The following is a 19,058-nucleotide window of genomic DNA, read 5'->3' as shown; positions in this document are numbered from 1 at the left end:
GTTAGTTGAGCATTACAAAGTTAGCTAGGGAGGTGGACAAATTTCCATCACTGTAATTTTTTTTAAAAGAAAGAATATATTTTTCCTTAAATGTTTTGTTGTGTATGGTGCCCTACCTGGTGTATTAAATATTCTGCATAACATAAACATTACATATATCAATAGAAAATGATGCAAAAGCAACAAAGTTAGAGATGCCAATGTACTATAAAGATTTTGGATTTAGGGATTGCTCACATAAAAAAACTTCTGGAGGATAGGAATACTTCACTCATCTTGTGCAACCTGTTGAGCCTGCTTACTTCCCAATCTATCTGGGATGGGATAGATAGATGTATGTTGCCTGGGGACAGTGGATGGACTAGGTGACCTCAAGGTCATTTTTAATTCTATGCATGAGTCTCTGAAACAGTGGAAACTTTTGTGTACAGTAATGTAAGCATGTGAGGTTTTTTTTTTCCCTGTGGAAATTGCAGTTTTCCTTGATTCCTAACACTGCAGAGGATGAAGAGGCAGGAGCCACTGCTGCAGCTTCAGCCTTCAGCTCTGATAACTGTATCCTTTTGCTGCAGTGTATATTTCAATGCATTCTCTTTTTCTTTGGTGTAGGAATAGGTAACGGTAAAGTTATCCAAAAGTTTCTTTTCTATCTGGTGCCAAAGGTCTTGAGGACAGAATATAAGCTTAACTTTTAAAAGCATTTCTTTTAATTTGCATAGTTCCTGCAGGCAAGTATACATTGCCCAGTGAGACATAAGGGGGAAAGTAAGACTTACCTGATAAATTTCCTTTCCTTTACTTCTGCTACACCAGTCAAGAACATATGGGTTCTATCCCTCATCCAGCATCTGGAGGCAGAGGTGGTTTTTATTTTTTATTTTTTTGGATGACACCACAGGTATGTCATATATGGAACTGGTATAGGTAGTATACTTATGTCATAGCTAAACAAAAAATTATGGCCATAACAACTACAAACCAGATAACACTTAAATTCTTAATATTAGAAAAATAATTCAACTACATTTCTCTTCACATTCTCTAAAAGATAATCACTCTTTATACAAAAAAGAGCTTTAAAAAGATCCTTGGATAACATAGCTCTGATTGCCTTTCTATTTTATTTTTAAAATAAATTCATAACTAAAATGGCAGCATGGCATATTCTTCCCGGGTGGGCTTCTCGACTAGTGTAGCAGAAGTAAAGGAAAAATAAATTATCAGGCAACTATTAACTTTCCCTTCCTTAGCCTTCTGCTCCAGTAGTCAAGAATATATGGGAATTCTGCTCCAGTAGTCAAGAATATATGGGAAGTATCAAAGCTCATTTACGAAGGGTGGGTAGATTGTAAACTTGCTCTCAAAACAGTTGCACCAAATGATGCATCCTGTTTGGTGAGTACATCTAACCTATAATGTTTGTGAATGGACTTAAGGTAGTCCAAGTGGCTGTCTTGCAAATGTCAATAGGGCTAACTATGCCTATTTTAGCCCAAGAAGAAGATTGTGCCTGAGTTGAGTGTGCCTTAATCACCCTTGGAGCTTTACTTCCTTGCAATAAATATGTGGCAGAGATTGCTTCTCTAATCCATCTTGCAATTGTTGCTTTTGAGGTGGCTTTGCCTTTACAAGGGTATTACGCTCTCCTCCTCCAGAGGGGGGGAGTTAGCAATCTGTTATCGCTCACTCTGCCAGGAGGGTGGAGATAGCTATTTATTCTGCTTTTCTCCTGAAAGGAGGAGGAGTTAGCAATCTGTCATGATCTGCTCCTCCAGAGGGGAGGAGTTAGCTATCTGTAGTGCTTACCCCGCCAGGAGGGCGGAGTTAGTAATCTGTTAGCGAACTGCTATTAAATGCTCCTGTAAGTAAGGAGATAGCAATCTGTTAAGGATCAACTACCCAGGAAGAGGAGTTGGCAATCTGTTCAATGATACTCTTCTGAGGAGAGGAGCTAACAATAGGTATATTGTACTTCACTACAGAGATAGCAGTCTAGCATGTCTCCGCTACGGAGTAGCAATCTGTTATATATAGGCTGCTGGCAAGTCCCATAGAAAGAGAAGGTAGCTATCTATATAATACTTCCTTAAGTGGTGTTAATGGTCGGTAGTGGTTGGCTCCCACAGAGTGATAGTAGTGTAAGGAATGACCACTTGGAGGAAATGGTGAATCCCTGGGTCGATGGCAGATGACAGCGCCCCCAGGAGGAGATCCTGAGAGGAACCACCAGCTAGGCTAGAATAGGAGATAAACACAAATACCGTGTTTCCCCGAATATAAGACAGCGTCTTACTTTCTTTTTACCCCCAAAAGTCCCACTATGTCTTACTTTCAGGGTATGTCTTATATTGGAAAAAAAAACCTGTGTTCAAAAAAAAATTATTTTTAAATACCTGTCGGAGGGCCGCGTGGGTCCAGGCGGCTGGCGGCGGGAGCCGGGTGGTCGCGTGTTAAATCTAGGCCGCGGGCGGGTGGGCGCTTGTTCCAGGCGGCGGCGGCGGGGGGGGCGGGTGGACGCGCGTTAGTTCGAGACGGCCGGCGGGCGGCGGGTGGTCGCGTGTTAAATCTAGGCCGGGTCGCACAGGCGCTCATTCATTCACTGCCGGTGGGGGCTGCCTCGGCAGCCCCCACCGGCAGTGAATGAATGTGCGCACAGGCCCACAGCGCCTGTGCGACCCCTGCGATTCGGCGCTGGGGGCTGCCGGTGGGGGCTGCCGGTGGGGGCTGCGGCAGTGAATGAATTCATTCATCCAGGCGGAGGAGCCGGCTGCTTTCGCCGCTGCCGGTTGCTTTCGGCTGCCGCTGCCGGCTGCTTTCGGCGCTCAAGGCAGTCACATGCTGTGACGTCACAGCATGTGACTGCCTTGAGCGCCGAAAGCAGCCGGCAGCGGCGAAAGCAGCCGGCTCCTCCGCCTGGATGAATGAATTCATTCACTGCCGCAGCCCCCACTGGCAGCCCCCAGCGCCGAATCGCAGGGGTCGCACAGGCGCTGTGGGCCTGTGCGCGCATTCATTCACTGCCGGTGGGGGCTGCCGAGGCAGCCCCCACCGGCAGTGAATGAACGCGCGCCTGTGCGACCCAGCCTAGATTTAACACGCGACCACCCGCCGCCCGCCGGCCGTCTCGAACTAACGCTCGTCCACCCGCCCCCCCCCCCCCCCCCCCCCCGCCGCCGCCTGGAACAAGCGCCCACCCGCCCGCGGCCTAGATTTAACACGCGACCACCCGGCTCCCGCCGCCAGCCGCCTGGACCCACGCGGCCCTCCGACAGGTATTTAAAAATTTTTTTTTTTTTTGAAATGACAGGTACGTCTTACTTTCGGGGGATGTGTTACATTAGCCGACCCCCCCTAAAATTCCCACTACGTCTTACTATCAGGGGTGTCTTACTATCGGGGAAACACGGTAGTTCTTTATTAGGCTGGAAGCTGGACTACCAAAGGTGGCAGTAGTGAGTCGATGTGTTCGGCAGGGCTGAAGTCCCTCTGATACTGGAATATAATCTCTGGGTCGCTGAGCTGTAGAGAGACTAGAATTAGTGAGTAGACAGGGTATACTGGATACAAGATGGTACATTCACAATAGTAGATGTCTGCAATGGTCTCTATGCCACAGAGAGTCTTCAGTATATTTAGGAAGAGGAGCCGTAGGCAAGCACTGGTTCCCACAAATAGTCTGTAATAAGAACTTACAATAGCTGTACATGGAATGGCTTCTAGAGTAGAAGAGAGTCTGTAAAGGATTCTAGGAACATGGGCCCTCTTGGAGCGAGTACCGGTTCCTATCTGCAATCTTGCCGATAGAACTCTCGATCTCCGTACCTGCGATAACGTCTTGGACGGAAGGGAGTCTTCAGAGCTATAGGAATGTAGGCCCTCGTGGAGTGAGTACCGATTCCTATCTACAATAGAACATGTCTGTGATCGCTTCCAGGCAATGAGGAGTCTTTATTTATTTATTTATTTATTTATTTGAAGAGTCTTCTATACTGATGTTAGTCGAAACATCACCTCGGTTTACATGGAACAAAAGCAACGGAAATTACAAGTAACAGGGGAAGGGTAGGGGGTACAAAGAACCGATAGGAGAGCAGAGAAGCATAGGAAAAATTAACAAGTGAACTATAATGTCATAAGAACAAGTTCATAGACAAATTCAGGTCATGATCCATCACAATTCAATATTCATCAAGGGTGTTGGGGAAAGGCTTGTTTGAATAACCAGGTTTTGAGCTGGGCTCTGAATTTGGTGATGCAAGGTTCAAGTCTGAGGTGGGTTGGGAGTGAGTTCCAGTGCATAGGTTCAGCAATGGAGAGCGCCCGATCCCTTGTAGCTGTGAGGTGTGCTTTCTTTAGGGTTGGCACATGGAGGGACCCTTTGTTGGTGGTCCTTGTCGGTCGATTCGAGCAGGCAAATTGGAAGGGATCTACCAGCCAGTTGGAGTGATGGGAATATAAGGCTTTATGGATAATGGTCAGGGATTTAAAGAGGATGCGGGAGGGAATAGGGAGCCAGTGTAGGTCCTTCAGTATAGGGGAAATATGGTCGTATTTATGAGCGTTGGAGAGGGTTCTGGCTACAGTGTTCTGTAGCATTTGGAGGGGCTTTAAGGAGGAGTAGGATAGGCCAAGAAAGAGGGAGTTACAGTAATCCATCTTGGATGCCAGTGTAGCCTGGACGACAGTGCGGAAGTCACTAGCGTGAAGGAGTGGTTTCAGGTTTTTTAAGACTTTAAGTTTGAAGAGTCCCTCTTTGAGTATGGCACTGATATGTTTTTTTTAAGTTTATTTATTTATTTATTTAAACATATTTCTATACCGTCTTTTCAAACAAATTTGACCAAAACGGTTACAGCTGTTGGTTGATTAGGACCCCCAGGTTCCTTGCGCAGGGCTGTGCATGAGGAATCTTGATAGCAGAGTCAATTGTGAGTGCGGGATTGGTAGGGGGGTGATGGGATATGAGGAGGAGTTCAGTTTTGGCAGTGTTTAGAGCAGTGATGGCTAACCTATGACACGCGTGTCAGAGGTGACACGCCGAGATGTTTTTGCTGACACGCGCAGCGTTTCGTGGACTATCGGAAAATTATTATTTTTTTTTATCGGCTGCGCCTAGCCAATAACCCAAAAACACAGCCCGACCCTTTAAAATTAGTTTTTTAGTATTCCCCCACCCTCCAGACCCCTCCACCCACCCGCCCCCCCCATGTCCCCAGGCGCAGGGAGGCTCATGCGGTGCAGTGACAGGCAGATGGGCAGGGCTGTGGTGAGGCTCATGTCAGAGGAAGAGGAAGAGGCCCGGTAGCAGGGCCGTCGTGGGCCGAGAAGATCAGGGCCGCTGCAGAGCCCATCCTGCGGCGACCCGCGAAGAGGAGGCCCAGAGGTGAGAGAGAGGCTGAGGGTCTGTAGAGGGTGTGTGTGTGTGCGTGTATGAGATGAGTTGAGAGATTGTGTGTGAGAGTGAGGACCTGAATGTTTGCAGAGACAGCATGTGCTTGAGCAAGACAGCATGTGGGAGTGAGAGCCTGTGTGTGTGAGAGTCAGACAGCATGTGCCAGTGAGAGACTGTATGTATGAATGATTGTATGAGAGAGAGCATGTGACAGTGAGAGCCTGTGTGTATGTGAGAGAGAGAGAAATGCATGTGAGAATTTGAACCTGACTGTGTTTTTAAGGGAAAAAGATGGAGAGAAAAGAAACAGAAAAAAAGACAATATAAAAGGAACTGGCAAAAAAAATAAGGGAAGGTGGAAAAAAAATAAGAAAGGGAAGGTGGAAAAAAAAAGCCTGTGACCAACCAATTAGAAAACTAAGATCAGACAGCAAAGGTAAAATAAAAAATAAATTACTTTTTAGTGATTGGCACATGTAATCTTTGGGAATGTGCAAGAATAGCATTTTCTCCATGCAGATCTCACAATGTACAGATCAGCATGGAGAAAGTGGAAGCCCATGGGGCCTGCACAGAGGAGGCAGCAGAATGGGCTTCAGTGTCAGTAGCAGCAATCCGCACCTCCCCAATAGCCATGTGGCAGCAGTGACAGTGGCAGCAGAGGAATTAGAGAGGTTCCTGGCAAAAGAGAGAGGGGGGGGGGGGGGGTCTGCCTTTAGTGTGTGCATGTGTATAAATGGGACTCTGCCTGGGAGTGTATGTGTATGAATGTATGGGTGCCTGCCTGGGGGTCAGTGTGTGTATGTGAGAATGACTGGGAGCTTGCCTGGGTGTGTGTGTTTGTGTGTATATGAGGGAGCCAGTGAGTGTGAGAGCATGAGTGTGTATGAGAAAATCCAAGGGAGTAAGATTTTGTGTGTGGGTGTGTGTGTGTGTGGAGGGGGAGAGAGTATCTTAGAGCCTGAGAGTGTGACAGTGTCTGTGAGAGCGAGAGGTTATGGTGGATATAAGAGCATGAATGTGTATGTATGTGACGGTGTATGTGTGAGAGAGAATGGACATGTGAGTATGTGTGAGAGAGAGAGGATAACCTCCTAATCCTCGACAATATCAGGGTGACTGGAAATCAAGAGCTTCCACAGAAGGGGACAGCAGGGGCTTTTTAAAATCCTTATTAGTTTTAATTGAAGATTTAGCCAATGAAATTCAGCAACAAAAAAGTCACTAAGCAGGTAAGGTAAAGAATTATTTGTTTTTGCTTTATTAATAAATACAGTACATATATTAAAATTATAACTTTTTGTTATTAATTAGAGCTACAAATATCACAAAATTATGGATTTTTCTAGAAGTGACACACCACCCGAGTTATGCTCGGTTTGTTTTTTTTTAATGAATTTTGACACACTGAGCTCAAAAGGTTGGCCATCACTGGTTTAGAGCAAGGTGGAGGTTGGTAAGTAAGGAGTTGATGGCAGCGAGATGGTTTCCCCAGGATTCAAGGGTGTCAGAATGGGTATGATGATTTGCACATCATCAGCGTAGAGAGAGAATTTGAGGCCAAGTTCTGATAAGAGTTTGCACAAGGGGGTGAGGTAAATGTTAAAGAGGGTAGAAGAGAGGGAGGAGCCTTGGGGGACTCCTTGGGCGAGGGCGTAGTGGGAGGACTCAGCATTGCCTATTTTCACGGTGAATTTCCTATTGTCGAGGTAGGATGAGAACCACTTAAGGGCTGTGCCGGAAAGGCCAATGTCGGTTAGGCGGGCAAGGAGGTGGGTGTGATTTATGGTGTCAAAAGCTGCTGAAATGTCCAGTAGAGCAAGAAAGTAGCTGTGACCTTGATCCATTCCCCTGAGTAAGTAGTCTGTCAAGGAAAGTAAGAGGGTCTCAGTGTTGAGGTGTTTACGGAAGCCAAATTGAGAAGGGTGGAGAAGGTTGTGAGTTTCGAGGAATTCTGAAAGTTGTGAGTTGACGACCTTCTCCATGATTTTTGAGATGAAAGGGAGATTGGAGATAGGGCGAAAGTTGGCAGGGTCCTTGGGGTCAAGTGAGGGTTTTTTGAGCAGAGGTTTGACCACAGCATGCTTGAGTGGGTCAGGGACAATGCCTGAAGAGAGGGAGCAATTGATAACATCTGCAATGGGTTTGGAAATGATGTCAGGTATGGTGAGGAGGGCTTTGGTGGGGATAGTGTCTGATGGATGAGTCGCAGGTTTCATCTTTTTGAGGATAGATGTGATTTCAGTGGATGAAACGAGTTCAAGGTCGTTAAAGGAGGACAAGGGTGGGACAGTGCCTGTGTCAGCTGGGAGCGAGGAGGGAGTAGAGGGAAATTGGAGAAGGATGGTTGCGATTTTGTCATGAAAGTAGCGTCCCAGTTCTTCACATTTGCTGCTAGCTTCGCTGTCAGGAATGGGGGGGGATGTGTGTTTGGTAAGGGAAGAAACATAGGTGAAGAGGGCTTTGGGGTTATATTTGTAATCGTGGATTCTTAGGGTGTAGTAGTCTTGTTTGGCTTTAAGGGTGGCTAGCCTGTAGAGATGTAGTGAGGATTTGAATATGGATGCTTTTTGCGGGGATGGGTCTTTACGCCATGTGCGTTCTTTCTGCCTGAGCTCATATTTCATTAGTTTGAGGTCTGGGGAGTACCATGGGTTTTATTTTTTTGCAGATAGTTTAGTTTTATGTGTGGTGATAGGGCACAGTTTGTTTGCGATATCTAAGGTGATGTGGCTCCAAGAGTCTAGGGCTGTGTTTGGAGTTGAGCAGTTGAGTTTCAGAGAAGAGCTGGCGAAGACTGAAGTGAGGTCCTCACTGGGGCAGGATTTTCTGTAGGCAAAAGATGTGGTGGAGGGGGATTTGGATGGTTTGGGTATCTTTATAGAGATGGAGGATTTGACAATAGCGTGATCGGACCATGGGACAGGGGTACAGCGTGGTTTAGAGGGTAGGCTAATGCTGGAGTTGACAAAGAGGAGGTCCAGGGTGTGCCCTGCTTTGTGCGTGGGGGAGGTGATAACTTGGGTAAAGCCGATGGCTTCGAGTGTGCTGAGGATGGCTTCACATGAGGTGGAGCGGGGGGTAGCATCAACATGGAGGTTGAAATCCCCCAGGATAATGGCAGGGGCATCGCTGTTGATGTTGTTGGAGATGAACTCGATAAGGGGGGAGGGGTTGTGTTCGAGAATGCTAAGGGGGGCATATACTAGGCAGACCTGAAGATTCTGAGATTTGAATAGCCCAATCTCTAATTTGTGTTGTGTGATGATTTTTACAGGTTTGAGGTTCATGTGCTTTTTTAGCAGCGAGGAGGAGACCACTGCCTCGTTTCTTCGGTCTAGGGATGGAGAAAAAGTCATAGGTGTCAGAAGGGAGCTGATTGAGGAGGACAATATCAGAGTCCTTGAGCCAGGTTTCAGTGACTGCGCATATGTCTGGCTTATGGTCATCTAGTAGATCAGACAGTATGACAGTTTTCTTGGATAGGGACTGAGCATTCATAAGCATGATGAAGAGGGTGGTGAAACCTAGGAGCTGAGTGAAAGGTGAGACTAGAATAGGGAGGAGGAAGGTTCTACGCTTTAATATGGGATAATGTGTTCTGTGGGAGGAGTGATGGATGCGTGGGATAGGGAGGCTGGAATTGCCAGCCATGGTGGGGGGGGGGATAAGGAGGAACGGTCAGTGCTGTAGGCAGGGGGCAGATAGCAGGAGGAAATAAACAATGAGGTTGTGGTCACAAATAGTATATCGGCGTAAAGCGGTGACTGTAACAGTGAATTAATAGAGGTTGAAGCATATACAGCGGTGTCAGGAGAGTCAAGAGCAGAAATTAAAGGTACATATGCTAACAGCAAGCTGCGAAAGATAGAAGTCACCTGAGGCGTGTGAAGTTTTTGCTGAAAGTAGGTGCTTGGGGCAGGTAACCTTAATGGGTGCCTGGAGTCACGGAGCTGTTGGCAGACCGTGGAGCGTAGAGGAAGGGTCAAGCAGCGGTCGGGTCCTGTGGAGCAGCGGTACAGCTGGAGGGTGCTCAAAGTCTTCTGAGTATTCAGGGACGTAGGCCCTCGAGGAGCGAGTATCGGATCCCATCTTGGCAATTTGAAATCAAGAAGAGAGAGCAGAGCCCCCGTGGAGCGGGTACTCCCGGTAAGTTTGAAAAGGCCGAGCAGTGGAGAAGGATTCCCCTAGCTGACTCGGATCGTTATTGCAAATATTGTGGACTGCCAAAGCAAGTCCTGTTGGAGTTCCTTGCTAAGTCGTTAGAGGTTAGCAAACAGACCTTTTAAAGTGGAAATGGATGACGTCACTATGGGGGGACGTCACTATGGGGGGCACCCCTGAGGTTCGCGCCCTTACATCATCAGGAACATGGCGGATCCGTAGTGTCAAGCCAGCCTGGGGACATGGGGACCAAGAGGCAGAGAGAAGCCACGGCTGCATCTGTCCATCGGAGCCGAAGGGAGCCTCTCCCAAGGTAGAGCGGGTGGAGCGAGGGGCGAGAAGAGGCACGAATGCAACAAAGGGCTACCAAATAGCACAAATAATTGTTCTGAGTTATGAAACCCCCTTGTAAACTGCAAATAACTTACGACACTTATTGTTGCAACAGTAACATGGAATAGACTTCGTTTTTGGGTACTTGCCAGGTTCTTATGGCCTGGATTGGCCACTGTTGGAAACAGGATGCTGGGCTTGATGGACCCTTGGTCTGACCCAATATGGCATGTTCTTATGTTCTTACATATAAGAATTGTAGTGATTTCATCATTCCCTTATACTCATTCTTGCTGAACAATTTAAAACAATTTTACCAAACCACCTTTGGTAAGAAGGATGGTACTGGCCTTATTGAATCTCAAAGTGCCTGACGCCAAGGACTGCAATTCTGAAATACGTCTTGTGGAATTGATACCAGGAAGACAGTTTTCAATTTTAAATCCTTTAGTTGCCTGTTCTAAAGGCTCAAACAGTGCCTGTGTTAGGGTACGTAATACTAAATTTAAATTCCATTGCAGAACTATCTGTTTTAGTGGAGAATGAAGCCATTTAAAACCCTGGAGAAAATGTGAAACATCCTTATGGGAAGATATAAACTCTTTATGCTTCCCCGAAAACAAATGTCTGCTACCTGTACCTTCAAAGGTACAGGTAGCAGCATACCATGAAGTTAGCCAGCTGCACATTTAAAACAAATCAAAATTCTTTCACTCAATGCATAATTAATCTCTGGAATTTGTTGCCAGAGGATGTGATTAAGGCTTATCTGGGTTTAAATTAGCTTATCTGGGTTTAAAAAAGGTTTGGACAAGTTGCTGGAGAAGTCCATAAATTGCTATTACTCAAGTTGACTTAGGAAATAGCTACGGCTTATTACTGGCATTAGTAGCATGGGATCTGTTTAATGTTTGGGTACTTGCCAGATACTTGTACCCTGGATTGGGCACTGTTGGAAACAGGATGCTGGACTTGATGGACCCTTAGTCTGACCCAGTATGGCAACTTATGTTCTTAAATAATTTAATGCTAAATCCTTTTCAAAACCTCTTTGTAAAAATTCAAGAATATCTCCTATTTGAAAATGCCAACGTTAGCAATTAACCTATTTACAATAGGCCTCAAAGGCATGCCATACCTTCACATATGCCAGTGATGTGGGATTCTTCTTAGAATTCAACATTGTTTTAATAACAGATGGTGAGTAACCCTTCTTAACTAGCCGCGACTTCTTAATAGCCATGCCATATCAGAGTATGGAGAAGGATCATCCATTACTTTTGGTCTCTGCTGAAGCAAACCCCTGATTCCTAGTATATGTAATGGGCTATTACAGGCCTGCTCAGATCTGCATACCAAGATCTTCGAGGCCAATCTAGTGCCAAGAGAACCATGTAAGCACTTTCCTTCTCTACTTTATTATGCAACCTATTAATGGCCATGGAGGGAAAACATACATTAAAGTTTCTCCTGGCCACCTCTGCATTTACTCATCAGTAGCCTCACTGCCGTATTCTTTTTGCTGATTGTAATACCTCATTGCTTTGGAATTATGGCGGATCATCATGAAATCTATTTGAGGATTTTCTCATTTTTGCACTATCTGCTGGTAAGCCCACTGGCTTAAGTCCCACTGTCCTGGATATATTATGTTCCTGCTCAAACTGTTTGAATATTTTTCTCTCCTGCAATGTGGAAAACGGAGAGTTGAAGCAGATTTCTAGGCCCAAGCCATGGCCATTGAAGGATGCATAATAAGGTAGAGATGGTTTCTTCTGAAATCCCTTGACTTTGTGTACTGCTTGTTTGTTTATGTAAGCCATTGCTGTGACATTGTCGCTCAGGATTCTCACTGCCTTACCCTTGATGTGACTCTGGAAGTAAAGTAATGCCAGTCTTATTGCTCTCATTTCTAACTGGTTTATGGACAATAAATCTCTTCTTTGAGACTATTGGCCCTGTGTATACTGGTTCCTTAAAGAGCCCTCAGTTACTCTGTTAATAAAGAAAATCAATACTGATCCCAATGAGCTCTCTAATTATAGACTGGTATCATCTTTGCCATTTATTGCCAGATTAATTGACAGCACAGTCCTGAATCAACTTCGGTACTATTTAGAAGAACATAACCTACTGGATAACTTCCAATTCAGGTTTTGAAAAAAACACAGCACAGAATTACTTTCAAGATCTAAAATAGATTTCTTTCAAAGAGTGTTTAATGGAGTATTAAGCTTTCTACTGGTTCTCCTTGATATTTCATCGGCATTCAATACTTTACACCGTGACATGCTGTGTGCCTCCCTTGCCTAGTTTGGGATTGGGGGGGGGGGGGGGCAGGGGGGTGGTGGTAAACTGGTTCTCCTCTTTTCTTCCGAACAGAACCCAACCTGTCAAAGTATCATCTATGACTTCAACTAGTTTCCTCTAAAGACGGGTGTTCCACAAGGTTCCTGTCTCTTCGCTGTACTTTTCAACATTTACCTACTTCCTCTCTGAAAACTTTTTTTTATGGACTAGGCCTCAATTATTTCATTTACGCCGATGATATTCAGTTTTATTTCCCATGTCATTCAAATCCAAATACCACACTAGGATTACTATCTGTCTACTTATCTGGCACCAATAGCTGGCTCGCCCACAACAGATTAACATTAAATTTCAACAAAACAGAAATACTTTAGTTCAATAGAAAAAATGAGAACCCATACCCTAATATTTTCCACTTTCTTGGGACTGACGTTCCCATCAGTACTGAAGCCCAAAATCTTGGAGTGATCCTCGACTCATCCCTAAACTTTAAAGCACATACTAAATTTCTTATTCAAAAGGCCTATTGGAAACTGCATGTTAAAACGTCTCTAACCTTATTTAGAGCAATCAGATTTTTGGACAGTAGTGCAGCTATTGATGTTTTCTAACATGGCTTACTGTAATTTGATACTTTTAGGCCTTCCAGCTTACACTATCAAAGCAGTACAAACAATACAAAATTTGGCAGTCTGTATAATCACAGGGACATCAATATTTGACCATATTACACTAGTCCTAAAAGCACTTCATTGGCTACCAGTAGAATTTTGTATACAGTATAGCAAATGTTGCTTTCCTGTAACAGCAGGATGTTAGTCCTCTCATATGGGTGACATCATAGGATGGAGCCCAATCACGAAACACTTTTGTCAAAGTTTCTAGAACTTTGACTGGCACCTACTGGGCATGCCCAGCATGGCACTAAACCTGCAGCCAGCAGGGGTCCCCCTTCAGTCTTGTTTTAAAGGTACAGGAAGTGCCGAAAAATAAAATAAGAAAACGAACCCAACACCGCAGGGTGGTGGGCGGGTTTCGTGAGGACTAACACCCTGCTGTCCTGTGAGAACACCTGTTACAGGTAAGCAACATTTGCTTTCTCACAGGACAAGCAGGATGGTAGTCCTCACATATGGATGAGTACCTAGCTGAGGATGTCAGAGAAATGCACCAAATGTACCCAAGATGTGCAATAGGCACAAGGACTGGGGTGGAATTTGGTAGAGGGCATCCTGAACCCTAACGAGCAGGCGGAATGGTGTTGGTACATCAAGTTGTAAAAAGGTTACGCAAGACAGACTGGCTGAAGATGGAATCTTGTCTTCTGGCCTTGTCTAAGCAATAATGGGCTGTAAATGTATGGAGGGAACTCCAGGTAGCAGTCCTACAAATGTCAGGAAGCAGCACCAAGTGTAGGTATGCTACTGAAGTCGCCATGGCTATGACAGAGTGTACTTTAACACGGTCTTGAAGTGGAATGCCTGCTTGTTGATAACAAAGGGATATGCAGTCCGCTAACCAGGAGGAGAGAGTCTGCTTACCCTCGGGCTGCCCCAATTTGATGGAATGGAAAGAGACAAACAACTGAGTGCTTTTCCTGTGGGCAGCTGTACGGTCTAGATAGAATGCTAGAGCCCGTTTACAATCAAGGGTATGCAGAGCCTGTTCTCCTGGATTGGAGTGGGGCCTGGGAAAGAAGGTAGGTAGTATAATGGATTAATTAATGTGAAAGTCCGATACTACCTTAGGTAAGATCTTAGGGTGAGTGTGGAGTACTGTCCAGTCCTGCAGAAGTTTAGTGTAAGGCGGATAGGTAACTAGGGCCTGTAACTCACTAACTCTGCGAGCAGATGTGATTGCCAAAAGAAAAATCACTTTCCATGTGAGATAGCGAAGATCACAGGATTGGAGAGGCTTGAATGGTGGTTTCATGAGCCAACCCAAAACCAGATTGAGGTCCCAAGAAGGGGCCTGAGGACGCAGTGGAGGCTTGAGGTGAAGCAAGCCTTTCAGAAAACGTGTTACGAGGGGTTGTACCGAAATTAGGAACGTCCCCGACACTTTTATGGAAAGCAGCCACCGCACTGTCATGCATTCTGATGGAGGAAGTTTTTAGACCTGATTCTAACAAGTGCCAGAGATAGTCTAGAAACTTCTTGGTGGAACAGGTAAAGGGATCAAGGGATTGAGAAGAGCACCATGACTTAAACCTGTTCCATTTGTAGAGATAAGACTTTCTCGTGGAAGGCTTCCGTGAAGCAATCAGGACACGGGAAACTGGCTCCGAAAGGTTAAGTGAAGAATTAACCTTTCAACATCCAGGCCGTCAGGGACAAAGCTTGAAGATTGGGGTGGCGTAGGCACCCGTCGTTCTGAGTGATCAGAAGTGGGTCCATGCTCAAGGGAACGTGCCTGCGAATGGAGAGATCTTGAAGTATTGGAAACCACACCTGGCGAGGCCAGTGAGATGCTATCAGGATCATGCATCCTTTGTCCTGACGTAACTTCATGAGAGACTTTGATAGAAGTGGAAGTGGAGGGAATGCATATAGGAGACCGGTTGCTCATGAGAGGGAGAATGCATCTCTTGGCTGAGAGTGAAAGAGCAAAAGTTCTCTACTTTGCGGTTTTGAGGTGTCGCAAAGAGGTCTATGCGAGGATAACCCCAATGTTGGACTAGTGAGTCCGCTACTGTGGGGTTGAGGGACCACTCGTGCGGTTGGAAAGCTCAACTTAGCTTGTCCGCCAACACATTGTCCACTCCCGGCAAGTAGGTGGCCTTGAGGTACATCGAATGGGAGAGGGACTCCGCCCATATCTACGCAGCTTCCTGACACAGTAGGTAGGAGCCCGTCCCTCCCTGTTTGTTGATGTTACCACATGGCCACCTGGTTGTCCGTCTGAATCAGGATGACCTGATTGGAAAGGCGATCCTGAAAGACCCTGAGAGCATATCTGATTGCTCGCAGCTCCAGGAAATTGATTTGGTGTTTGGCTTCCTCTGGAGACCAAGTTCCTTGTGACTGCAAATTGGCGACATGGGCTCCCCAGTCGAGGTTGGAAGCATTGGTGGTGAGAATCATTTGAGGGTCTGGAGCCTGGAAGGGTAGGCCTTGGAGGAGATTGATCTGATTTTGCCACCAGGCTAGAGACTGACGAAGTGAATCAGTGATGTGGACAGTGGTCGATAGAGGTTGGACGGACTGAGTCCATTGTGACCTCAGAGTCCACTGCATGACTCTAATGACCAAGCAGGCCATTGGGGTAACCTGTACTGAGGACGCCATGTGTCCTAGCAGGATGAGGAAGTGGCGTGCAGTCATGCGGTGCTGAGACTGTAGCTGGTGTGCGAGAGAGATGAGTGAGAGCACGCTGTCGAGGCAGAAATGCCTTTGCCTGCAAGGTGTCCAAGTCTGCCCCTATGAATGATAAAGTTTGAGTTGGGAATAAGCAAAATTTCGTGTAGTTGATGAGAAATCCTAGCGAAATCAGTGTGTAAAGTAAGACGTAGGGACGACAGAGCAGCTTGCTGAGTGGGAGCCCTGATCAGCCAATCGTCTAGATAGGGGTAGACGTGAACACCTTGAGTCTTGAGGAAGGCTGCTACTACTACGAGGCACTTGGTGAAGATTCGTGGTGCATATGCCAGGCCGAATGTTAGCACTCGCTGCTGATAGTGCTCGGGGCCTACCAGAAATCTCAGGAACCTGCGATGAGATGGAGTTATCGCAATGTGTGTGTACGCTTTATTTATTTATTTAAAAACTTTTCTATACCGTCGTATAGTGGAGCACCATCACAACGGTTTACAGTTAGGCACAAATATGTGGTTTCTAATTTATCCAAAGGGTGCCATTATTATACGGTAGCATAGTTCGATAATATACTCTAAATGGGAAAGGGTGTGATTACCATTTACTAATAACTGTCTTTATAATTTATACTTAAATTGTGAGAAAATAACAAAAGTAAGCAATACTGCTTTTTCTTGGTGAATTCCTGCTTTGTGTATGTGTTATTCCGTTACCTCACTGTGAAATGCTTTTTTGAAGAGCCATGTTTTTAAGCCTTTTTTGAAGAGTTTTATTTCTTTCATTAGTCTTAATTCTAGTGATAATGTGTTCCATAATAATGGTCCTGCCAAAGATAGTGCTCTCTCTCTAACTTTGGTTAACTTTGCTGTTCTGACTGAGGGTATGGTTAGTTGAGCTTTATTGGCTGATCTGAGGTTTCTTTGGGGGACATATAGTCGTAATGCGGTGTTTAGCCAGTCCGAGTTTTCGTCGTTTATTAGCTTATGAACTGTGCATAGTGCTTTAAATTGAATTCTCTGTTCTATTGGGAGCCAGTGTAAATCTGCAAGAGTTTGGGGATCTTCTTGGAGATCGAGAGAGCAGAGCCAGTCTCCTTTTTGCAGAAGAGGAAAGAGGGACCCCAAGGTTACCATCTTGAACTTCTCTCGGTGGAGGTACTTGTTGAGGGCACGTAGGTCCAGAATTGGACGAACGCCGCCTGATTATTTGGGGATTAGAAAGTACCGGGAATGGAATCCTAGGCCTTGTTGGGAGTAGGGCACTGGCTCTATTGCTCTGGACTGGAGGAGGAGGGAGACCTCCTGCTCCAGGAGTAGTGGTGGTCGGATGTTCTCCACGTCGGCAGAGGTGGGGAGTCCGGTGGCATGGAGAGAAAGTTCAGGTGATAACCCTGAGAAAATATGGCAAGGACCCATTGGTCTGAGGTAATTGTATGCCACCTGTTGTTGAAATGGCACAATCGACCTTCCACTGGTATCTGAGGCAGTGGAAAATGGTTGCTGCTCTCTATGCAGGAGACAAAAACAGGAAGCAGGGCCCGGCTGAGGAGCTGCTTGTGGCTTTTGTTTACGAGGTTGACGAGACTGGGCCTTTTGGAAAGGTCTCATGGAACGAGTTCTAGATGGTGGATAGGACTTCTTTGGATGGAAGAATGGCTTTTTAGTATCCTTCCTGAAAGGCTGTTTGGAGGATTACTCAGAGGGCAGCAGAGAGAGCTGGCGAAGGGTCTCATGATGCTCCTTGAGTTCCACCACCGTCTGCTGAATCTGTTCGCCAAACAGATTGTCTCCTATGCAGGGCGGATCAGATAATGTCTTGTACTTCAAGGCGCAAGTCCGAAGACTTGAGCCAGGCCCATCTTCTTGCTGAAATAGCAGTTGTAGATACCCTGGAAGCTGTGTTGAAGATATAAGAAGATCTTATTTCATGCTTCCCTGCCTCGAAACCCTTGTGTACCAGGGTTTGAAGCTGTTCCTGGAATTGCTGAGGCAGGGACTCTGCAAAGTCCTGTAACTGCTTGAATAAGACCCTGTTGTACTGGGTCATATACAGTTGGTAGGAGGCAATCCAAGAGATAAGCATTGATCCCTGGAAGACACGCCGGCCAATGGCATCCAGGAATTTCTGTTCCTTACCTGGGGAAAAGGAAGAGTGGGGTTTTGATCTTTTTGCCCTCTTTTGGGCAGATTCTACAACCACATATTGGTGATCCAACTGAGGTTTCTGGAATCCTGGGGCTGACTGGACCAAATAAGTGGTATCAGCTTTTCTGTTGACTGGAGCAACAGAACCAGGGTGTTCTCAGTTCTTTTTGAGGAGATCCAGAAGAACCTGGTGAATAGGGATGGAGGTTATTTCCTTGGGAGCATCCAGGAATTTTAACAGCTCCATCATTTGATGCCTATCATCTTGGTCAGTCTGTAATTGGAAGGGAACCAATTCAGACATTTCCTTCACAAAATTTATGAAGGAAAAGTCCTCTGGAGGAGAACGCTTCCTACTTTCAGTAGGAAAAGGTGGCAATGGTAAATCATCGGTGTCTTGAGATGAATAGTCAGTCCAGGTGTCCTAGGGATCAGCACCTGCCCTGTAGGAACCTGAGAAGGACGGGACAATGATATTCCTGAAGTTCCTGGTCTAGGATCTGAAGGCATCGATTGGATGGATTGGTGGCACCGATGGGTGCATCTGCAGTGATGGTTGAGACATCGGAAGGACTTCTGATGGAGGAATGCGGAACAGTGTTTCCCCTCCCGATGACAGGGTAAGCGGGGAAGGCACCAGAGCCATCGGTGACCCAGGATCCATCGGTGGAAAAGCGGCTATGAGCGCTTCCATCTTTGAGAGCAGCGGTGCCAATGCTGCCAGAATGGGATCGATGGTCGGTTCCGCGACCAGCACCGATTTCGGCGCCTGGGGACCTTGGAGTCTGTGCATCGCCTTATCGATGGCTTCCTGAAACATCCGGTCCAGTTCTTCACAGAGACCTGGAGCAAGCAGCCCCGGCTCTGGAAGGGAAGAAGGAGGCAGAGGCATAGCCGGAGGGACCACCGTTAAAGGCAGAGTCGCGGTTTCCAATACCCGTCCGGGTGAGGGTTGCCTCTGTGACCTGGTCACAGAAAGGGTCGGTGCTTTTTCTGGATGGGGTTTCTTCAATGGCAGCTCGGACAATGGTGAGGTCGAAGATTTTCCTTCCTCGATGGTCCTAGACTTGTGGTGTCGATGCTGATGTTTTTCTCTACGATCCCATCGGTCCTGAGGGGGAGTAGAGGTAGTTGAAACCGAGAAGTTGTCGACACTGGACGGTCACCGGCCGGTGGCCGATACTGGCACGAAGTGGACGGTGCTGGTTCAGACGACGTTGATGCAATCGAAGGAGTCGGAGTTTGAGAACAGAAGAGAAGTTCCTTTTTCTCCATTCTGGCCTTGCGACCTTTTGGTGTCATTAAGGCACATTTGGTGCAAATCAGACATCATGCTCGCACCCGAGACACATTACACAGACTTTATGCCGGTCTGTTATGGACATGGTGCGAGTACAGTCC

The 19,058-nt window shown here is 46.3% G+C and overlaps 1 protein-coding gene across 3 annotated transcripts in view; it reads left to right on the top strand.

Moving 5' to 3' along the window:
- Nucleotides 1-19,058, top strand: part of CCDC43 (coiled-coil domain containing 43) — a 76,244-nt gene that overhangs the window by 2,710 nt on the left and 54,476 nt on the right. For 2 of the 3 annotated variants that reach the window (XM_029573480.1, XM_029573479.1), the window contains exons 4-5: nucleotides 497-555; nucleotides 814-898. In XM_029573480.1, coding sequence (XP_029429340.1) covers nucleotides 497-555; nucleotides 814-890 — 136 coding nt within the window. In that variant the 3' untranslated portion in view covers nucleotides 891-898. The remainder of the gene's footprint in view (nucleotides 1-496; nucleotides 556-813; nucleotides 899-19,058) is intronic. The other variant, XM_029573478.1, reaches the window with a different exon arrangement.

This window comes from Rhinatrema bivittatum, chromosome 12 (genome assembly GCF_901001135.1).
Source record: "Rhinatrema bivittatum chromosome 12, aRhiBiv1.1, whole genome shotgun sequence".
Classification (NCBI taxonomy): domain Eukaryota; kingdom Metazoa; phylum Chordata; class Amphibia; order Gymnophiona; family Rhinatrematidae; genus Rhinatrema; species Rhinatrema bivittatum.
This window is presented reverse-complemented; position numbering and strand designations above follow the sequence as displayed.